Source organism: Ipomoea nil, unplaced genomic scaffold (genome assembly GCF_001879475.1).
Source record: "Ipomoea nil cultivar Tokyo-kokei standard unplaced genomic scaffold, Asagao_1.1 scaffold1223, whole genome shotgun sequence".
Taxonomy (NCBI): domain Eukaryota; kingdom Viridiplantae; phylum Streptophyta; class Magnoliopsida; order Solanales; family Convolvulaceae; genus Ipomoea; species Ipomoea nil.
Genome location: NW_017617651.1, coordinates 24,341 through 46,948, shown reverse-complemented (window position 1 = coordinate 46,948; position 22,608 = coordinate 24,341). Strand labels below are relative to the sequence as shown.

The window sequence follows — 22,608 nt, the reverse complement described above, 5'->3', positions numbered from 1 at the left end:
AAAACAATCCTTTGTGTAGCAATATCGTGCCAATTAGCTATGTTTTGCATTTTACTGTAAATTAACACCACACTTTGTGTTTTATATGTGTTTAAGTAAGCTTCGGCCTTAAACTAACGAGGCAAAGTGTGGCACAAAGCGAAAGCGGGAAAAGAAGACAAGCCGAGACCAAGCTACGAAGGTCACAAAGCGCGTTGCCGCGTGCGTTGTGGAGAGGCACAAACAGAGCTGATTTCCAGAATGTTCAACTCGCGTATCACAACGTGCTTTGTGACGCGCGTTGGACGAAATAAGTTCCCAAACAACGAGCGTTGCCCGGGGCATTGAAGGTTGCGTGGAAGAGCTGCGGAAGGGATTGAAAGGGGGGGATAAATAAGAAATTCTAGATCAGATTTGGAGAGGACATTTGGTAGGTTTTTAGAATACTTCGATAGCTTAGCATTATGAGATTGAAGAGAGAGCAATTTGTAGAGAGATATTAATAGATTCAAGCTTGGATTTCTTGGGAGATTCATTGAAGGAAGAGATTGACAAACTCCAAATTCAAGAGATCTTGCAAGGCTTCTTTTATTTCCTAATCTATTTGTTTGGTATTATCTCTACTCTTTTCATTTCTATTTGCTTGGTTAGGTTTACATTTATGAATGCTTTTATGATTTCTATGGCTATTGTAGGCTAGCTTAGCTAGGGTTTGAATTGTGAAAGTGTGTGATGATGATGCTTTTGTGACTTAGTTCTTGAATTAGGGATTGATTGATTGCAATGCTTCTATGTCTTGTTGTGGGGATTGATTTGTTTGCATCAGAGGAACTTGATCACCTCCTATGGTTGTTTGAGGGATTGACCTATGCTAGGTCAATCCAAGCTCCCATCCTTGGCATTTCCTAGCTCAGGAACCCTACAGGGCTTGGCTGGGAAGGAGTTGTAGGCAAGGTATTTGTGGAAAAGTTTAGGTGAGGCCTAAACAAGTCCTAGTAGTATAACTTACGGAAGGAGACAAGCCACTCTCTAGACTTAGCATTTGCATCTCTTTCCCTACGTCTAATGATTCTATAAGCATCTTAATCCACACTAAGCAATTCAACCCTATCTACCTTTCATTTGATTACCACTTGTTAGCATTCATTTTACTAGTTCACTATGACGTTTATCTTTTGTGTGCGCGTGACATGCAGTCAAACAATACCGATGTCTTTACTTTCTGACGTTAGCAACTTAGGGGTAACTCCGAGCAGCCATCCCTTGAGAATGGCATAATCCGGAAATCATCCCAACACAATCAACTCTTACGCTATATACCTAGCAAGAGTGAAGTAGCGAAAAACGCGATAATCAATTCTTTCCAACTTTTCTATTCGTACTATAGTTCTACATTAAAATTCATATTCTAATATTTTAAAATAGTGTAATACAATTCCTAATAAAATATATTCTTTCCTACTTTTCTATTCGTACGATAATTCCATTTCAAAATTCCTATTTGTAATACAATAGGACAATATTAAAACACTTTTATAATATGACAATACAAATACTAGAAATAGGAAGCAACATATATTATAAGTATTGTTAATTTTATCGTTATTATAATATATATAATATTATTCCTTTTCCTGTTAAAAATTATATTCTCCATTAATTCTCTGTTAAATTTACTAAATTTCAAACTCCCATTAAAACTCAACTGCACGTCTAAATTATTAAGATTAAAATAAAAAAAAGAATCCTAAAAAACATGCATGCTTAATTCCTAGTTAAAATCAAACTCAATCTCCCAGCTCCATGATGTACTCAAACACTCCTAAATCACCTATAAATATAGCCCAAAACCTAGCACTCCATCACCAAGACTAAAACAGAAGATTGAGGAAGAGCAATTTGGAGCTTGGCTTTACAATTTGGAGCATTCCTCCAAGTTCTTTTTTGGTGATTATGCAATTTATGTTTCTTTAATGTTGCAGTATAAAATGCTATATCATGTTTTAGTTTCCTTTTATATTTATTTATTAACTGTTTTATATTATAGTTTTTTTAAGGAAACTGGGATATATTAAATCAACATCGAAATACAATCAGGTGGGTGAGTAATCCACACCCCAAGGAAAGAAGAGGAACCAGCAGCTTGTCTGAGCACATGAGCCATGTGATTCGCTGGCTTTTTTTCATGGCCTCGCTAGTCTTTAATTGGCACAGCTTAGCATCATGAAGTTCTTCTATGCATGGCGTACTCAGAGGTCCATTGTTTGCATCTGCCACCCACAACTGACCTCAAACTAACGTATCTTTACCGCCTCCCACCCGCCGAATAGCTCCTCTTCGCAATAACCCTTGACCCGCGTGAATGCTCCTCCATAGATATCTACGGTTGTAGCCAATGTTCGCCCCTAGGAAACTAGCATTGGGAAAATACCTCGCTTTCAGAATTTGGCACATCAACGAATCGAACAGGGTCTTGTGAGGATCCGCCAGCCTTGAATTTTCACATATTGTAGAAAGTATTCCACCCAGGCAGTGGTGATCATCGTTCTCAATTTTATTGGGTAATAACATATTAATAGTTTCAATCTTTCTTAAAAATCTTATTTCAATATGTAACTAATTTCTTTTATTATTAGGTTGATGTTGAGGCATAGTGCTGGATTGAAGAATAAAGTGATGACTTAGAAGCGTTCAAGTATTGTGTAGCTTTTTCCTCTTTTATATGTATCACATTTTACAATAGGTTTCAAGTATTATGTAATATACAAATATGCTTTTCTCAAGTGTATTAAGATTGATTCTATTATTTTGAACAATAATATTTAGAGAATTGTGTTCTTCGATCTCCAGTACACTAAAAAATTTATTCTATTGGATTCAAATAACTTAATAACTTAATGTATCAATAGATTGGCAATGGTGAAGTTGTGGGTGATAGTTTAGTGGTAAAGAGACCCCTTGTGAGTGAGTTCTCATCAACACAAACAACAAAGAAGAAAGGGCTTCTCAGTGTTAAACTTGAAGGAAACTCATTGAGTATAATTTGTGTGGTTGAAGGGTCTGTTCTGTATGGACAATGGACAATGATGCCCGGTGGCACATAAGGTTGTATACATTTATTTATTTATTATTATTGGGTTTCAAAGACAATTGTGCCATGTGGCACATAAGGTTGTTTACTCTGGGCTACTAGTGGCACATAAGCTTTTCTAAGGTTTTGTAAAGCTCATGTAATCAGTGAATTTTCAAGTTTTCCAAGCACTTATTCTTCCAAGTACGTGATTGCACTGCAATCAAACTGTTTGAATGGTTGAATTTATTAGATTATGGAAATTAGATAAATGTGTAAATATTATTATTCTTAGAATATTTTAGATTAATTGTATTATTATGTACCTTATTTAGGAATATAAGCGTTGCCCATAATTGTATATATGAGGCTCAAGGCAAATCAATAAACTCAGGGAAAATAATATTTCTTACATGGTATTAGAGCAACCCAGGTTTTTATTCCTTTAAACTTTATTCGTCATTTTCTTCCTCCCTGGGCAGCCATATCAATGGCAGACAATACAATTGGCCGAAACTACTCTTCTTCCTCTAAATCTCAACCTACTCCTTCCTCCTCTCTTTTACTTCATCCGGCTCTCACCGTTTCTAATATCAATACCTTCATCAAGGTCACACTTGATAATGAAAAAGCCCAATATATTACCTGGTCAGAACTATTCAAAATACATGCCAAAGCATATAAAGTTCTAGACCAAATCATTCCTCCATCCAAGGAGGCAGCTAAATTGGATTCCTCCCCATCTCTTAAAGATACGGATCCCGAACTCTGGTCAAGAGTTGACGCCAATGGATTTACGTCACAATCTCTGAAGATCTTCTGCATACCATTATTGAACGAAATTCTACCGCTGAACTCGCGTGGAACAGGCTAGAGGAGATTTTTTCAAACAATAAAAATTCAAGGGCACTCTACCTGGAACAAGAGTTTTCTGCGGTTCGGATGGAGAAGTTTCCAGATGACTCTTCCTACTGCCAGCATCTAAAAACACTAGCATAACAATTATCAAATGTTGGCGCTCCTGTATCAAACAACAGGTTAGTACTTCGACTTGTCTCCGGTTTAACTGATGCATGTGCTACCGTTGGAACACAAATTCGACACGACGACCCCATTCCCCTTTTTTTTACAAAGCCCGATCCATGAATATCTTGGAGGAAACAACGATGGCGAAAAAGGCTGCTAACCCCTACGATCCCACTGCTCTTCACGCGTCTGCCGATGATCAATCTGCCAGAAATTATGGGGAAAATCGAGGAGGTCGCGGTGGCAGAAACAACGGCTTTGTTTCACGCGGTGGCAACTCTAACCGTGGTGGTAGCTCTGGTTCTCGAGGCGGCCACTCCACAAATCGCGGCGACAGAAGAGGCGGTCGCCAATCTCCCGGCAGGGGCAGAGGAAATCGTGGTGGCCGACAAACACAATACCAGCCGCACAACACATTCTGGCAGAACGCTAATTAGCAAAATTGGTCTTATCCACCCATGTAGAATGGGCCATGGCAACCTTGGGCTACTCCACCTTGTCCATATCCTACCACACCAGCCCAATGGCAAAGAAATCAACCACCACTAGCCTCACAATCAATACTTGGACCAAGACCATCCCAAGCTCACTTGGCATCAACAAATTTGGGTCAATCTTCGTATACACCAACTGATATTCAACAGGCTATGCATACTTTCTCAATTGCCCCTCCTGATGATCAATGGTACATGGATACAGGAGCTACATCTCACATGACTTCAAATGGAGGTAACCTTACATCTTATTCTAATATGAATAAAAATAAAATTATTATTGTTGGTAGTGATGATACAATTCCAATTAGTGGTTGTGGCAATACTTTTTGACCAATTCCTCATCCTCCCTTAAATTTAAATAATGTCTTGCATGTTCCAAAATTGATTAAAAATCTAGTCTCCGTAAGAAAATTCACTACTGATAATGATGTCACAGTTGAATTTGATCGTAACGGATTTTCTGTGAAGGATTTTTAGACAGGGATGGACTTAATGAGATGTGACAGCACATGAGACTTATATCCAATTACTACAAGGCCTTATTTTCACACATCAACACCCTCTAATTTTGCCGTGTTATCTCCCCAACTATGGCATAACCGACTAGGGCATCCGGGAGCTCTTATTTTAATTTCTTTACGCAAAAATAATACTATTATTTGCAATAAATTTAGGGGAAATTTTTTTTTTTTTGTGATTCTTGCTCACTTGGGAAACAAGTTAAATTACCTTTTTATGACTCATTATCCTTTACTTCATTTCCTTTTGATATTGTGCAAAGTGAACTATGGTCGTCACCTACCCTAAGTTCGGGTGGGCATCGTTATTATGTTTTTATTTCTTGATGATTTTACAAACTTTTTATGGACGTTTCCAATTGCTAACAAATCTCGGGTATATTCAATCTTTCTATCTTATCGTACTTATATCAAAACCCCATTTGAAAAAGAAATAAAATGTTTTCAATGTGATAATGGAACGGAATATGATAATAGGCCCTTTCACAAGCTTTGTAAATTAAATGGTATGAGTTTTCACTTTTCTTGTCCTCATACATCTTCTCAAAATGGAAAGGATGAAAGGAAAATTCAAACAATTAATAATATTACTCGAACTCTTCTTGCCCATGCCTCTCTACCTCCTTCATTCTGGCACCATGCACTACAAATGGCCACGTATTTACTCAACATTCTTCCCAATAAAAAGCTTGCTTATCAAACACCCACAAAAATTCTTTATCAAAAGGATCTCTCTTATTCTCATCTTCGGATTTTTGGATATTTATGCTATCCATTAATTCCATCCACCTCACGTAAAAAATTGCAAGCCAGATCATCACCTTGTGTTTTTTTGGGATATCCGACAAATCATAGAGGTTATAAATGTTACGACTTATCAAGTCGAAAAATAATCATTTCAAGGCATGTAACTTTTGATGAAAACACCTTTCCCTTTTCCAAATTACATGCTACTAATGTCTCCACTTATGAGTTTTTGGATGCAGGCCGGCCTATATCTTAACCCGTACTTATCTCACGGCCTAACTCCAACTCTTGGAGTCGAGGACCAAAATATATCACCTCTTCATTCTCCCATACAATCTCAGCAAAGTTCAGCGCATTTTCCCTCTCATGAGATAACCCCACAACAATACACTTCTCCTACACCCGCAACACCATTAGGAAATAGATCATCACAGTCCAATCTTTCATCTCGGCCCACTGCATGCCTCGCCTCAACCCACACCTTCATCATCTCCAAACTCTCAGCCCATACCACCAACTCCACTGACCACCAATCAATCTTCCCAAATAAGTCCACAAATAAATCACACTCATTCTCCTCAAATGACCACAAGAGCGCAACATTGAATTTTTAAACCTAGAAAACTCTTCAATCTTCACACCACTACTACGACCTCCATATCTCCCCTACCTATGAACCCAATACATGCTTTAAAAGACATAATTGGAACATTTCTATGAAGGATGAATACGATGCTTTAATTAAAAATAAGATGTGGGACTTAGTGCCCCGTCCATCCAATGCTAATATTATTCGAAGTTTGTGGATTTTCAGGCATAAAAAAATAATCTGAGCGGCACAAAGCCCGCCTTGTAGGAGATGGTGCAGGACAACAGACTGGCATAGACTGTGGTGAAACTTTTAGTCTGGTGGTAAAATCGACAACCATTCGTACAGTACTTAGCATTGCAATATCTACCACAAGAATCTTTAGTTAGAGTGGGATTTCAACTTAGCACCTTTTGAGTGAGATTTTGAGAAGAGTTGCTCTTTAGAGAGCACAGTACGATGAAAGTTGTAAACTGTGTTCGGGGGGGGGGGGGGGGGGGGGGTAATTATTGTCTATCGTTGGCCTCTATGGTAGAATCAGTCGGGCTGTGGTTTACCCTGCGGCGGATGTCAGAGGTTTGAGTCCGCTTATCTCCGACTCCTGAACTGAGCCGATCCAAATTAAAGCTTTATGATAGGACCCAATTTTTTCCGATTCGGCGGTTCGATCTATGGTTTCTCATTCATGGACGTTGATAAGATCCATCCATTTAGCAGCACCTTAGGATGGCATAGCCTTAAAAGTGAAGGGCGAGGTTCAAACGAGGAAAGGCTTACGGTGGATACCTAGGCACCCAGAGATGAAGAAGGGCATAGTAATCGACGAAATGCTTCGGGGAGTTGAAAATAAGCATAGATCTGGAGATTCCCAAATAGGGCAACCTTTCGAACTGCTGCTGAATCCATGGGCAGTCTAGAGACAACCTGGCGAACTGAAACATCTTAGTAGCCAGAGGAAAAGAAAGCAAAATATGAATACGCAACACAATTAAATATGAATATGCAACACAATTAATAATCATAAAATAATATGTTGGACTTTAAACTATAAGCTACCATGTATTAAAAAAACAGATACAAAATGATAGAAACTTAAAACAATAATCTACATGTATTTTTTTTCAACATTTAACACTACAAAATGTGAATATGCAACACAACTAATAAGAGAAATATAGATTATGGTTACAAGGTGCACAATGGATTGCTGAAATCTACCACCTGTGATGCTATTGAGAAATATAGATCACTCATTAGGACAGTGTAATGGTTACAAGGTTGGTTGATCATGTTTTGGAAGCTCAGATTATGTGTGGAACAAATGCAGGAACAATGGTTTTAATTCCTCGAATGTCGTTAACACCTTCTGATACAAGATTGTCTTTCAAGTTCCAAAGAAAAAAATTTTCTTTTATGCTATCATATGTCATGATAATAAATAAAAGTCAATGGCAAACACTATCACACGTGGGATTATTTTTTAGAAGGCCGGTCTTTAATTGTGGTCAAATTTACGTAGCAGTCAAGAGTAAGTAAATTTAGGAGATTAAAAATTTTGATATGTGGGGATATTGTACCATCTGTAAGTACGATTAAAAATGTCGTATAGAAAGAAGTTTTCAATAATGGATAATCCAATTGCATCTATAATTTCTAATTAGTAATTAGAAAAAAAAATGAAAAAATAAGAACATAGTCTGGGGGCGGATGTAGCCAAGTGGATTAAGGCGGTGAATCCACTATGCGCGGGTTCAATTCCCGCCGTCGTTCACCCATCGCATATATATGAAAAAAAAAAATATAGATAGATATGTTATGATATGGATCTGAACTGTGTTATGTGACATCAATTCGTTATGTATGGATGAGATTCCAAGGTCCTAATTGCGTGCATCCAGTAGGAATTGAACCTACGTGCATATATTATTTCATATGTCCGTACATTGCATATATTTGCCCACACGGGTCATTGAATTTTTGTCTACTAGCTTGATTGGGGGAGATTCTACGAGTTTCTGCCATCTCCAAAAGCTCCAACTCGTTATCCCGTAGAACCCTCTCAAACAAAGAAGAAAAAAAAGTCAGTCACATACTCACATATAGGAGCATCATCTGTCCAAACTCCATTCACTTTAATCCGGTTCCTATTTCTTTTGGTAATAGCGGAGTTGTGGTAAAATCGGGTGTTACAATCACCCACTCAAATCCACTTACATAATGTTCATTTTTAATATACTAAAAGTTTATTTTTAATACATTGAATGTTAATTTTTTTTGTTGAAGGTCGTTCACTATTTGGTATAATATTTAAAAATGAACTTGCATTTTAAAAACAAACATTATACTAAAAATGAACATTTATCTATGGTCCACATAATCCACATTGCAATGTGGATCATGAAGTAAAACTACGTTGTATCATTTCATTTGCATATACGTTATAGTATGAGTTCTATTGTTTAGTTTCATTTTTTGCACGTTCAAGTATCATTTTAATTACACTCCAAGATCATTTAAATTTTAATTACATTATCATTTGATAATATATGTTATTACACTTATAACTTTGTTTTTTAGTATCATTTTTCACATGCACTAAGGTGAAAAGGCTGCCGGAAATTAAAGGTTTGAAAGAAGAGAGGAAGATAGAGAAAGCAAAGGGCCGGGACTCCATTTGGGAGAACTAGAGTTGGTGACTCAAACTCCTTCTCCCAACAACAATAATCATGAGTATACATCTATATTTTCCAGTATTCCACCCACTCATGATTGCATTAATAATCTATCATAGGAGGAAAGAAATCACAATTACCATTTCATAAGAAACAAAATTTAACAATTGTACGTATAATTTTGAGATGTTTCAAACCTGCAAACCTCTACCTTCCTCCCACTCTTCAATTTCTTTAATTTATTAATTTATGTAAAGAATTTAAGAACTGTGCTCATAAGTTCTTATAGAAAATGTTGTACTGTATATATTATTATATGGTACTCTGTACAAGATTACAAAAATAAAAAAAAATTCAATGCCCATCGTCTTCTATTCTATAGGTTGGATTCCCCACTCTAAGGGACCCCCCACCCCTCACACCGTAGTTCGTCTGCACTATAAAAAGATACAAATCACGATAATTCAATGACTCAATCAGCATGTAAGGCTAATTGCACCCAAATACTGTCAACACTGAACAAGCGAGCCCGTATCTTCTATTCTGTTCTATTTAATATGCACCCACAATCCCTTGCTGGGTACGCCACGGTGCACAACAAAGATCAAGTAATAGCCTGGTGGTGCAAGCTTGCCAGAGGACGGCGCCACGGCGGAGATGGTATCCTTGGCCACAGAGGTGAGTCCCAAAATCAGCATCCTTTGGCCCTCAGAGTACCCGTGAGTGGTGAAAGGCGGCGGATACATGGTAACCTTAATACTAGACATGTCCGCCGCATCATCTAGCTTGAAATGGATATTGAAATTCTTTCCATAAACCAATTCCGTTTGGGAAAGCTTCTCCACGATCTGCGGCCGAAACTTTTGCAGTGCGGGGGCTAAGTACGGCGGCGAGAATTTCTCGACGCGCATGTCGGTTGGGTATTTGGCTTTCATATCGTAGGAATCGTGGGTGTTACTTCCCGCTACTAAGATCTTAGCGTCGGGCAAAACCGCAGAAGTGGAATGGTACATTCTGGCAATTTTTGTTGGTGTCAACTCAGTAAACCTTTCCCCTTTCGGTTTATCCGGGCTGTAAAGCACCGGAGTGAAATTTGGTTCCTCCGCCCCGTCCCAACCAGAGGTCCCGGTTTTCGCGCCATTAATTATGAGGACATTCCCATCGGGGAGAATCAACATATCTCCCATAACCCTCCCCGACGGCATCTCCTCAATTTCCCACTTGGCCCCTTCCTGATTCGCAACAATCCTGCCGCAATCCTTCAACGCCGGCGGAAATTGCCTCGGCGGATGCTCCGTGACCTTGAAGGCTTCGTGTGTATTGCCGCCGCAAACCAAAACCTCCGCCTTCACAAAATCATTCGCTTTGGTGAGTTTGAGAGGAAGAAGCGCGGATTGCCCCGAGGCCGGGTAGTTCCGGGACCCCCCTGGCAGCTTAGGAAGCTCCCGAATTGTCTTTCCGGTTCTAGGGTTGAAAATAATGGAGCGATCGTTGGCGAAGAGGAAGACATTGCCGTCGGGGAGGAGGTACACAAATGGATACAAATTATTCTCCAGAAAGCCGTCGGTGGTTTCCTCGAGCAGCCGAAGCGGAAATTGTTTGTTCGGGAATTTAAGCTGATCTGGCGGGACAATTTCATAGTTGTGAGATTTTCTTCCTCCCACCACGATAAAATCACCATTTTCCAAGACTTGTTGAGAAGCATACCTGCCAGTTCAGTTCAACGTAGTAAATTAAATTAAATTAATTATTATAAGATCAGAATTTGAAAATAATAATGCTTACCATCTGTTTGCAGAAAGTCCAACATCTTCCTTGAAATCGCATAAATCGCAGGGATCCAGGATTCTAATTCCTCGAAAACCTTTGTCGTAGCCTCCGGTGCTTATCAATTTTCCGGTGCTCGACAGCCCTCCCGACGAGCACCATGTATTCAGGCTCAACTAAACATATATGCATAAAAACAATATAATTAATTAATTAATGAAATAAATTGTACCCAGGCCAGGCCAGTATTATATATATACCTTGAGTGTCTTGACAACTTTAGCGGTGTCGAGATCATAGGTAACGCCATGAGCCCAGCAGTCTTCACGGCCCTTATCATCTTTTCTGCACCACTTAGGATTCTGCATCAGTGCGGAGCGACCAAGATTAATGGCGTCATACCAGACAACCCTGTTGTTTGTCATCAACTGCATGTGCATGGCGGAAACACCCACGTTTTCAGTTACAGTTTGCCAGCTCGAGGCTGAAGGATTCATCTCCAAATCTGGTTTCCCATAGGCGCTGCAAACAAACAATACAAGAACATAATAATAAGCTACTGTTATTGACGCCATTGGAGAAACTCGATCTTTTATTTATCTAGCTTCTCCAATGGACTAATTCTTTTTATTTATTTCTCGATGTTCGATGTTCGATGTTCGATGTTCGATGTTCGATGTTCGATGTTCTTCGTCCTGCCTACCTCTTCACATATATATACTTGCATTATTGCGCTACTCAGATTCAAATGCCTACAATTATGGATATCCACTATTATTATATACAAACAAACTACCTAGCTCTTGCCTCATGCCCATCAAATTTTATTTTCTCAGCTCTCCCCTCCCCTCCCCTCTTCTTTTTATTTTATTAAAATGTTAAGTTAATTAATTCATGGACAATTTTACATAATGCAATCAAACATTAGAAAGGAAAATGCATGTTTTCTGGATATTAAAATAACTTATTTTCCAAAAGTCATTTTAAAAAAGTTCAACATAAATTTGATCACTTTAGTCATTTTATCATGTCAAAAATTGCAATGGCCACCAATTTTATTTATGTATTTAATTCAAAAGGCTAAACATTAGTGTTACGCTTAAAGCAACATTTTTTACTTGATATTTCAATTTAAAAAAAATAGATCTCTTTTTTCGAAACCTTATTATTATAAATGTTACTAAATTATTAAATAAAAAAGAAATAATTAACTTAAGATTATCACATACAGGGGCTGGTACCTAAATGTCAGAATGAATTTTGTCAAAACCACCAATATTGGAAGAAGAAGATGAATTAAAAGGTAGTTTGCTAAGATTGCATAATTGACAACTTTCACAAACAATGTCCAGCTTGTTATTTGAACTAACATGAATTCAATTCTTAGTGCGTAATAATTGAACAGTGGATTTTTGCGAATGTCCAAGGTGTTGGTGCCACAGCTCTTCATTCTCTGAGTTTAGTCTATTGGAAAAGTGTTCTTCCTTTGGTTTGGATTAAAAAAAAATCCCCTTTACGTTGACCCACTATTATGGATCAACTTGTTGCTCGTTCCTTAATGCATAAAATCTTATGGGTAAATTCACAATTTAAAAGGATATTGTCATGTTAACTGACAAATAGAGAGTAAATTACGACTTAGTTGGGGTACATGATGGAAATCACGGACTAATAAATCATTCTTACCATTAGAAACTACAACATCCCCAACAACATCTATTTTTAAGTGAGAACCATCACCAGTGAATATTGAATCATGACCAGCATATTTTTTTAAGATTTAGTAACATACCTGAGTTTGCAGTCATATGATTTGAGGCCATCCCGTGAGATAAGAAAAGAGGTAAGCCATCTTGCTAGGACTTGGGGCAATTCCATTGCACTGTCTTCGAAAAAGCGTAGAGCTCTACGTGAAGTTGGTTGTCCCAATGGCGATGTCTTAGGAGATGAGAAAAAAAAAAAGAGCAAAAAGAGGGAGCCATTTCCTATATCGGGATCACAAAAGAGTTCTCGGGTTAAAACAGAGATATCTTTTCCGTGCAGCTGTGGGGAGTCGATCTTTGGCATAAGGGTGGAAGTATGTGAGAACCAGCGCTTATGTCGGGACCACAAAAAGTTTCCCCGAGGTTAAAACACGAAGCTCCGTGCCGGGGTCGGTTGGTTTGTACACATCGTTCCCACTAGTGTGGCTCGGCTATAGGCCTTTGCAAGATAAGAGGTGAATACCAATTTTAGATTGCATGCTTGATGAATGGTGAGAGAGGGTATCCCTTTTTTAGTCTTCATCCTATCTTTTCGGAGTATGGGGCTTCCTTAGTATATTCCTTGAGTAGATTTAGTAAGGGTGCATAGCTAGCATATTTATTACATGATATGAGGGATTTCACCCCCTCCGTTTGCGTGACACTTATCTTGATCGACCTTTGGACGAATTAAGTTATCATTGAGTTGGTGTTAGGTGCATCTTTGACACTTAAGTGATCATTGGTTTGATTGAAACTTGCTTGAGGGCAAGCAAGACTAAAGTGTGGAAACTTGTGATAAGTGTCAAAGACACACATTTTTAGGGTTCATTTAGGGTGAATTCTAAGCTAAAAACAATCCTTTGTGTAGCAATATCGTGCCAATTAGCTATGTTTTGCATTTTACTGTAAATTAACACCACACTTTGTGTTTTATATGTGTTTAAGTAAGCTTCGGCCTTAAACTAGCAAGGCAAAGTGGCACAACCGGAGCGAAAGCGGGAAAAGAAGACAAGCCGAGACCAAGCTACGAAGGTCACAAAGCGCGTTGCCGCGTGCGTTGTGGAGAGGCACAAACAGAGCTGATTTCCAGAATGTTCAACTCGTATCACAACGTGCTTTGTGACCCGCGTTGGACGGAATAAGTTCCCAAACAACGAGCGTTGTCCGGGGCATTGAAGGCTGCGTGGAAGAGCTGCGGAAGGGATTGAAAGGGGGGCCTAAATAAGAAATTCTAGATCAGATTTGGAGATGACATTTGGTAGGTTTTTAGAATACTTTGATAGCTTAGCATTATGAGATTGAAGAGAGAGCAATTTGTTGAGAGATCTTAATAGATTCAAGCTTGGATTTCTTGGGAGATTCATTGAAGGAAGAGATTGACAAACTCCAAATTCAAGAGATCTTGCAAGGCTTCTTTTATTTCCTAATCTATTTGTTTGGTATTATCTCGACTCTTTTCATTTCTATTTGCTTGGTTAGGTTTACATTTATGAATGCTTTTATGATTTCTATGGCTATTGTAGACTAGCTTAGCTAGGGTTTGAATTGTGAAAGTGTGTGATGATGATGCTTTTGTGACTTAGTTCTTGAATTAGGGATTGATTGATTGCAATGCTTCTATGTGTTGTTGTTGGGGATTGATTTGTTTGCATCAGAGGAACTTGATCACCTCCTATGGTTGTTTGAGGGATTGACCTATGCTAGGTCAATCCAAGCTCCCATCCTTGGCTTTTCCTAGCTCAAGAACCCTACGGGGCTTGGTTGGGAAGGAATTGTAGGCAAGGTATTTGTGGAAAGGTTTAGGTGAGGCCTAAACAAGTCCTAGTAGTCTAACTTACGAAAGGACACAAGCCACTCCCTAGACTTAGAATTTGCATCCTCTTTCCCTATGTCTAATGATTCGACAAGCATCTTAATCCACACTAAGCAATTCAACCCTATCTACCTTTCATTTGATTACCACTTGTTAGCATTCATTTTACTAGTTCAGTACGGCGTTTATCTTTTGTGTACGCGTGACATGCAGTCAAACAATACCGATGTCTTTACTTTCTGACGTTAGCAACTTAGGGGTAACTCCGAGCGGCCATCCCTTGAGAATGACATAATCCGGAAATCATCCCAACACAATCAACTCTTACGCTATACCTAGCAAGAGTGAAGTAGCGAAAAACGCGATAATCAATTCTTTCCAACTTTTCTATTCGTACTATAATTCTACATTAAAATTCATATTCTAATATTGTAAAATAGTGTCATACAATTCCTAATTTAAAATTCTTATTTGTAATACAATAGGACAATATTAAAACACTATTATAATACTCCGTGCGTGACAAATAAATATGACAGTACAAATACTAGAAATAGGAAGTAACATATATTATAATTATTGTTAATTTTATCGTTATTATAATATATATATATATATATATATATATATATATATATATATATATATATATATATATAATATTAGAACATATGTCAGTCAGGAATGGATGATTGAGTAGTAAAATAGTCAAACATAATATTAGCATTACAACAATATTAAAATTCATATTTCTATTTAACAATATAATATTATTTCTTTTCCTGTTAAAAATTATATTCTCCATTAATTCTCTGTTAAATTTACTAAATTTCAAACTCCCATTAAAACTCTAACTGCATGTCTAAATTATTAAGATTTAAATAAAAAATCCTAAAAAACATGCACGCTTAATTCCTAGTTAAAATCAAACTCAATCTCCCAGCTCCATGATGTACTCAATCACTCCTAAATCACCTATAAATATAGCCCAAAACCTAGCACTCCATCACCAAGACTAAATAGAAGATTGAGGAAGAGCAATTTGGAGCTTGGCTTTACAATTTGGAGCATCCCATTCTATTAACTTTAGTTTCTACTTTCTATAGGTGAAGTAAGGATTACAAGTTCTTTTTTGGTGATTATGCAGTTTATGTTTCTTTAATGTTACAGTATAAAATGCTATATCATGTTTTAGTTTCCTATTATATTTATTTATTAATTGTTTTATATTATAGTTGTTTTTTTTAAAGGAAACTAGGATATATTAAATCAATATCGAAATACAATCAGGTGGGTGAGTAATCCACACCCCAAGGAAAGAAGAGGAACCAGTAGCATGTCTGAGCACATGAGTTATGTGATTCGCTGGCTTTTTTTCATGGCCTCGCTGGTCTTTAATTGGCATAGCCTAGCATCATGAAGTTCTTCTATGCATGGCGTACTCAGAGGTCCATTGTTTGCATCTGCCACCCACAACTGACCTCAAACTAACGTATCTTTACCGCCTCCCACCCGCCGAATAGCTCCTCTTCGCAATAACCCTTGACCCGCGTGAATGATCCTCCATAGATAGCTACGGTTGTGACCAATGTTCGCCTCTAGGAAACTAGCATTGGGAAAATACCTCGCTTTCATAATTTGGCACATCAACGAATTAAACGGGGTCTTGTGAGGATCCGCCAGCCTTGAATTTTCACATATTGTAGAAAGTATTCCAACCAGGCCTTGGTGATCATCGTTCTCAATTTTATTGGGTAATAACATATTAATAGTTTCAATCTTTCTTAAAAATCTTATTTCAATATGTAACAAATTTCTTTTATTATTAGGTTGATGTTGAGGCATAGTGCTGGATTGAAGAATAAAGTGATGACTTAGAAGCGTTAAAGTATTGTGTAGCTTTTTCCTCTTTTATATGTATCACATTTTACAATAGGTTTCAAGTATTTTGTAATATACAAATATGCTTTTTTCAAGTGTATTAAGATTGATTCTATTATTTTGAACAATAATATTTAGGGAATTGTGTTCTTCGATCTCCAGTACACTGAAAAATTTATTCTATTGGATTCAAATATCTTAATAACTTAATGTATCAATAGATTGGCAATGGTGAAGTTGTGGGTGATAGTTCAGTGGTAAAGAGAACCCTTGTGAGTGAGTTCTCATCAACCCAAACAACAAAGAAGAAAGGGCTTCTCAGTGTTAAACTTGAAGGAAACTCATTGAGTATAATTTGTGTGGTTGAAGGGTCTGTTCTGTATGGACAATGGACAATGATGCCCGGTGGCACATAAGGTTGTATACATTTATTTGTTTATTATTATTGGGTTTCAAGACAATTGTGCCTGGTGGCACATAAGCTTTTCTAAGGTTTTGTAAAGCTCATGTAATCAGTGAATTTTCAAGTTTTCCAAGCACCTATTCTTCCAAGTACGTGATTGCACTGCAATCAAACTGTTTGCATGGTTGAATTTATTAGATTATGGAAATTAGATAAATATGTGAATATTATTATTATTAGAATATTTTAGATTAATTGTGTTATTCTGTACCTTATTTAGGAATATGACCGTTGCCCATAATTGTATATATGAGGCTCAAGACAAATCAATAAACTCAGGAAAAATAATATTTCTTACATGGTATTAAAGCAACCAAGGTTTTTATCCCTTTAAACTTTATTCATCATTTCCTTCTTCCCTGGGCAGCCATATCAATGGCAGACAGTACAATTTTCCAAAACTCCTCTTCTTCCTCTCAATCTCAACCTACTCCTTCCTCCTCTATTTTACTTCATCCGGCTCTCACCGTTTCTAATATCAATACCTTCATCAAGGTCACACTCGATATTGAAAAAGGCTAATATATTACCCGGTCAGAACTATTCAAAATACATGCCAAAGCATATAAAGTTCTAGACCAAATCTTTCCTCCATCCAAGGAGGCAGCGAAATTGGATTCCTCCCCATCTCTTAAAGACACGGATCCCGAACTCTGCTCAAGAGTTGACGCCATTGTTTTTGTAAGTGTACAAAATAGTACACATTAGATTGGCTAATTTATTAGTTTATTTTATTAATATGTAATGTTAATTAGCATGAGTTGTAATTAGTATTTTGGACCAAGCTAAAATATGTGGTGGAGATTTATTGTTAATAAATTCGACAAAGAGCAAGTCTGAAGATCTCAAATTAAAGAATGAGTGGTTGAGAAGAATTCAAGCCACATATGAAGCTACAATCAAGGCTTGGTGGAATGGGAATTGCGTACAGTATATAAGGAAGGTAAAATGAAAGAGGAAGTTGCCAATTCTGAAATTCTGATCTCATATGCAAGCTTCCTACATTACTGCTTTAATATTGATTATATTATTTGTGTTTTAAATCTGTACTTCAAATTAGTACCTGTGACAGCTGAAGTGCTACACCAAAGATGGTTATGGCATGCACGGTTCAGTCCTGAGTAGGTGTTTTAGAAGAGTTGTAGTGGTAAAGGCTGTGAGCCGTTTGTAGTTACCTCTTGTAATACTCTATGGTGAACATCTAGTGGATTGGGCAGACGTGGGTTGCCCCGCAGACGTAGGAGAAGGAGCTCTGAACTGCGTAACAATTCTACTGTGTCTTTACTCTATTTATGCTTTCAATTTCGTTATTTATATGTTGATTAAATTGATTTAATTAAACAGCAAAATTGTCACGTAACATAAAATCAAGTAGAATCCTTAGTGTTAAATTGATTTCAAGATACACGGGCTTTTTCAATTGGTATCAGAGCCTCCAGACTTAAGTTATTAGTCTGACGATCTGGCTACTCTGTGCCCCTTGATCTCAATCCTTCAGCGGTTAGTATTATTATTTCTGATTTTGTTAAATTGTTCGATCTCACGGGTTATTGATTGTTACAGAATGGAGCACACTAAAGCTCTTCCCCAGCTAGTCAGTGACAACTATGCGTATTGGAAGGTGCGCACACGCACTCATCTCAAAGCACAAGGTGAACCAGTATGGTGTATCATTGTAACAGGCTGGGAACATCCAACCAAAGCCAGTACCAGTGAGGATGAAACTCGAGTGACGAAACCTGAGAATGAATGGACCCAAGCTGAGAAAACAAGTGTTGGACACAACGATAAGGCACTAGATATTATTTATGGGCTAATTCATGAAAGTCAACTTCCTATTGTTGCAGGCCATGATTCAGCTAAAGGCGCATGGGAAGCACTAGAGGCTACCTACGAAGGCACATCGTTGGTAAAACAATCGAAACTGCAACTGGTACAGTCAGACTTCGAGGAGCTCCGGATCAATGAAGATGAAACCATTTTGACCTTTCACACTCGTGTGCAAGAGCTAGCAAATCGAGCTATGGTCCTCGGAGAACCGTTCACTCAAGAAAAGTTGGTGAAAAAAATTCTACGATTGCTACCACCTCGGTTCCGGATGAAAGTTACAGCAATCCAGGAACATGACAACTGGGAGAAAAAGACTGTAACACAACTAATGGGGAATCTAAGAACTTACGAGATGGAAATCTTAACAGATCACACAAAAAAACAAAAAACAGTAGCATTTACCGCTAAAGAAAATAATTGTGCACCTGACTTAGATGAAATAGGTGATGATCCAGTTGTATTTCTTACTAAACACTTTTCTAAACTTTTGAAACAGGTATCAAAAGGTTCACGAAACAAGAATATGCAAAAGGGGGCGTCATCATCTAAAACAAGTTCTAAATCCGGATCATCAACCTTCAAATCTTCTGGTTCACGTCCAGGACAGTCCAAAGAGAAATCCACCAGTAAAGGGATCAGATGCTATGAATGTGATGGCTTCGGACATGTACAAGCAGAGTGCCCCACCTATCTTCGACGCAAGAAATCCATGTCAGCAGTTACTTGGAGTGATGATGACTCAGACGGTGAAACAGGAGGATCTGATTCAGACGAAATTTCTGGTAATTTTGTTGCCTTTACTGCACATATGGCTGCTGGACCGTGTCATGAAGATGTTGCTGACTCGGAGGGAGGCGAGTATACCTCTACAGAAGATTTAGAATCAAGTGAATCATCTTTTGAAATTGAGTTTAATAAGTTGTATCCCAAATGGGCAGCACTAAGAAAAGAAAATCGTAGATTAACTAGTGAAATAGGGATTGTAACAACTGCAAAGAAAGTGTATCAAACTCAAATAGCCGATAGGGATCTGCTTCTTAAAGAGGTATTGGCCCGAGAAGAAAAACTAAAACAAGAGGTACAGACTCTGAAGCAGGAGCTGAACACCTACAAACGCCAAATCCAAATGATGGATACCACGTCTACACTTGACGAAATCCTTGAGTCTGGAAGAAAGACTTCTGCAAAATTTGGAATAGGTTTCACAGGAAATAGCTCAAAGGATAAAACTGTGTTTGTCAAAGCGTCAGGCCCTGGTCAAGGAGATATTCCAGAGTCTAGCATAGCGACACATCGCGTTGGTACAGTAAGATCACTCAAGCCATATTATAAATCCTATAACCCGATATGTCATTATTGCAGGTTACGGGGTCATACCAGACCTGAGTGCTACTACTTCTACAAGGATCAAAGAATCAAGAAGTTCAAACACAAGAACATCCAACCCTTTACAAGACAAATCTGGGTGAAAAAGACAGATTATATCTCGTTCGTATCTTTCCACTCTAAAAGTACAGGTCGAGAAGAAAAATGGTACTTCGATAGCGGGTGTTCACGTCACATGACAGGAAATGCTAAATTTCTGAGTAACGTAAATACAAGCAAAGGTGAAGTTACCTTTGGCGACGGTATAAAAGGACAAGTCACTAGTATAGGCACGCTAAATGTAGTTGGTCTGCCAAAACTAGAGAAAGTTCTACTAGTCAAAGGACTTCATGCAAATCTTATAAGTATAAGTCAACTATGTGACCTGAACTGGAATGTGAGCTTCACCAAAAATAACTGCAGTGTCCTAGACAAAACAAATCAGTGTGTTATGGAAGGTACAAGGTCAACTGATAATTGCTATATTCTCACTAACAATGTTTTGTGTTGCAGGATCAATATAGATGAAACTGAGCTTTGGCACCAAAAGCTAGGACATCTAAGTTACAGACTTCTTGACAAACTTGTGAAGATTGAAGGTGTTCGTGGATTACCCAAGCTGGAAGTCAAACCAACCATATGTGGTGCATGTCAAGCAGGAAAGCAAACCAAATCGTCTCATCCAGCTCAGCACACCATAAACACAAGTCACTGCTTGGAACTGATCCACATGGATCTCATTGGCCCAACGCAAACAGAAAGTGTTGGAGGTAAGAAATACATTAGTTTGCGTAGATGATTATTCTCGTTTTTCTTGGGTTACCTTTCTCAGGGACAAGTCTGAGACCCTCGAAGCCTTCAAAACTCTGGCATTGAAACTTCAAAAAGAAAGAAATGAACCCATCATTCGAATCCGAAGTGATCACGGACGAGAATTCGACAACAATCTGTTCGATATCTTCTGCAACCAAACAGGAATCACACATGAATACTCAGCACCAAAAACACCTCAACAAAACGGAGTTGTTGAATGGAAGAACCACACAATTCAAGAAATGGGACGAGTTCTGCTCAATGCCAAAGGACTACCTCAAAAATTTTGGGCAGAAGCTGTGAACACTGCATGTCACATCATCAATCGGGTCTATCTACGTCCAGGCACAAATCAGACTCCGTATACATTATGGAAAGTTTGAATCAAAAAGCGATGAAGGCATCTTCCTTGGCTATTCAACAAACAGCAGGGCATATCGTGTATACAACAAAGTTACCAAACCATCATGGAGTCCACAAATGTTGTAATCGATGATCAACCGAGTGATATTATCACAACGTCTCAGCCTGGACCAGTGACAGAACCTGACACAAGTTGTTCTGAAACTTCTGATTCCAGAACCCCTGAACCTAATCCAGAGTCTCCTATGCCATCTTCCACATCAACTCAACCTGAGCAAGAAATCGAGTCTGAGTCAGAATCTGTCACTGATCACGGTAACATTGATATCCCTACTCGCATCCAAAAAGCTCATCCAATACAAAACGTAATTGGAGACCCCAGTTCCGGCATAAAAACTAGAGGTAAACCGAAACGTGATTACCTTCAATTAGCAGGATATTCTTGTTATACTTCGCAGATCGAACCGAAGAATATCAAAGAAGCTCTAACAGACTTATTCACCAAGCCGTTAGACAAATCGAGATTTGAACTACTTAGAGCTGCACTTGGAGTCTGCAATCCCACGGCTTAATCTACCACACCAGGTATTACAAATAAATTCCAATTAATCTTTTTACGTTAACATGGCTGTTTGTTTAACATTGTTGCAGAAGGGCTCATTCGACTCTTTAATCCATAATATAATCTTTCTCTATATTTAATACCAGCTAAAACCAAAACCATATCGTTCAATTTTTCCAAACCGATGTCCAAAAAAAATTAACGCCTCTCGCTCTCTTGTTACCTTATACGGCTCATTGACCTCTTATATTCAATCTATTCTCAAAATTAAATCTTAAACTCAAATACTGATTTTATCATCCACAATACTCTCCTATTATAACTCTACTATCTAGCCTTCCCACCTAGTCAAATCATTACCTACTTTCACGCCTTTTGAGAACCATCTCTTCACCATCATACATCAACAAATTAATTCATTGTCTCTTTGGCTCTCTTACCCATCACCACCGTCTCTTTCATCTTCATCCTTAGAACTTCCTTCGAAAAATTCTTCAACAATGGAAGAAGATAACCCTTTTGCAATCTTCACCACGAAATCGGAAAGATTAGAACTTCTTCGACACATTATTGATGCTGATTCTCCCCTCACATCTGATGACACCGATCGAGTGCTTGCCACGGTTAAGACACATGAGAGTCTCCTAGAAGGCCTTTCGGACAAAGAAACTAAGCAAATCAAAGCTCTCTCTCGTTTCATCTCAGCTGAGCCGTGGACTATTCCGGAGGATCCACCCAAACCGCCTCCATCCCAACAGGAGAAGGTGCATGCCCCATCTCCGGAAAATACGGTAGTTCCTCACCTTTAGATGACTATGTTTCAGCTTCTAGAAAGTTAGATTTCAACATTTCTTTGCCAAATCAGTTTGTGTCTGTCTCCAGTGATATGAGTGCCCCTTCCTTTCCTT

General features: G+C 38.2%; 2 protein-coding genes and 1 long non-coding RNA gene across 3 annotated transcripts in view; 2 read left to right on the top strand and 1 right to left on the bottom strand.

Moving 5' to 3' along the window:
* Positions 1 to 4,215: 4,215 nt before the first annotated feature.
* LOC109183900 (rRNA 2'-O-methyltransferase fibrillarin-like) lies at positions 4,216 to 4,512 on the top strand. The gene has a single exon (XM_019333931.1). The coding sequence runs from the start codon at positions 4,216 to 4,218 to the stop codon at positions 4,510 to 4,512; it is 297 nt and encodes a 98-aa protein (XP_019189476.1).
* A 4,864-nt stretch (positions 4,513 to 9,376) lies between these two features.
* On the bottom strand, positions 9,377 to 11,535 carry LOC109183899 (aldehyde oxidase GLOX1-like). Its single transcript, XM_019333929.1, has 3 exons — positions 11,126 to 11,535; positions 10,884 to 11,041; positions 9,377 to 10,805 (listed from the first exon to the last, which is right to left on the bottom strand). The coding sequence occupies exons 1-3, from the start codon at positions 11,438 to 11,440 to the stop codon at positions 9,647 to 9,649; spliced, it is 1,632 nt and encodes a 543-aa protein (XP_019189474.1). The 5' UTR covers positions 11,441 to 11,535; the 3' UTR covers positions 9,377 to 9,646.
* A 2,953-nt stretch (positions 11,536 to 14,488) lies between these two features.
* Positions 14,489 to 22,608, top strand: part of LOC109183898 — a 15,316-nt gene continuing 7,196 nt past the window's right edge. Inside the window, exons 1-2 of the long non-coding RNA XR_002054657.1 lie at positions 14,489 to 14,500; positions 17,985 to 17,986. This is a non-coding gene — a long non-coding RNA (uncharacterized LOC109183898). The remainder of the gene's footprint in view (positions 14,501 to 17,984; positions 17,987 to 22,608) is intronic.

Excerpts from the sequence above, each read along its gene's own strand:
- LOC109183900 (XM_019333931.1), top strand. The coding sequence starts at position 4,216 with ATGGCGAAAAAGGCTGCTAACCCCTACGATCCCACTGCTCTTCACGCG.
- LOC109183899 (XM_019333929.1), bottom strand. The coding sequence starts at position 11,440 with ATGGCGTCAATAACAGTAGCTTATTATTATGTTCTTGTATTGTTTGTT. Across the intron at positions 11,042-11,125 it reads AAGTTGTCAAGACACTCAAG|TTGAGCCTGAATACATGGTG; the intron begins GTATATATATAA and ends ATATATGTTTAG. Across the intron at positions 10,806-10,883 it reads GGACTTTCTGCAAACAGATG|GTATGCTTCTCAACAAGTCT; the intron begins GTAAGCATTATT and ends CTGAACTGGCAG.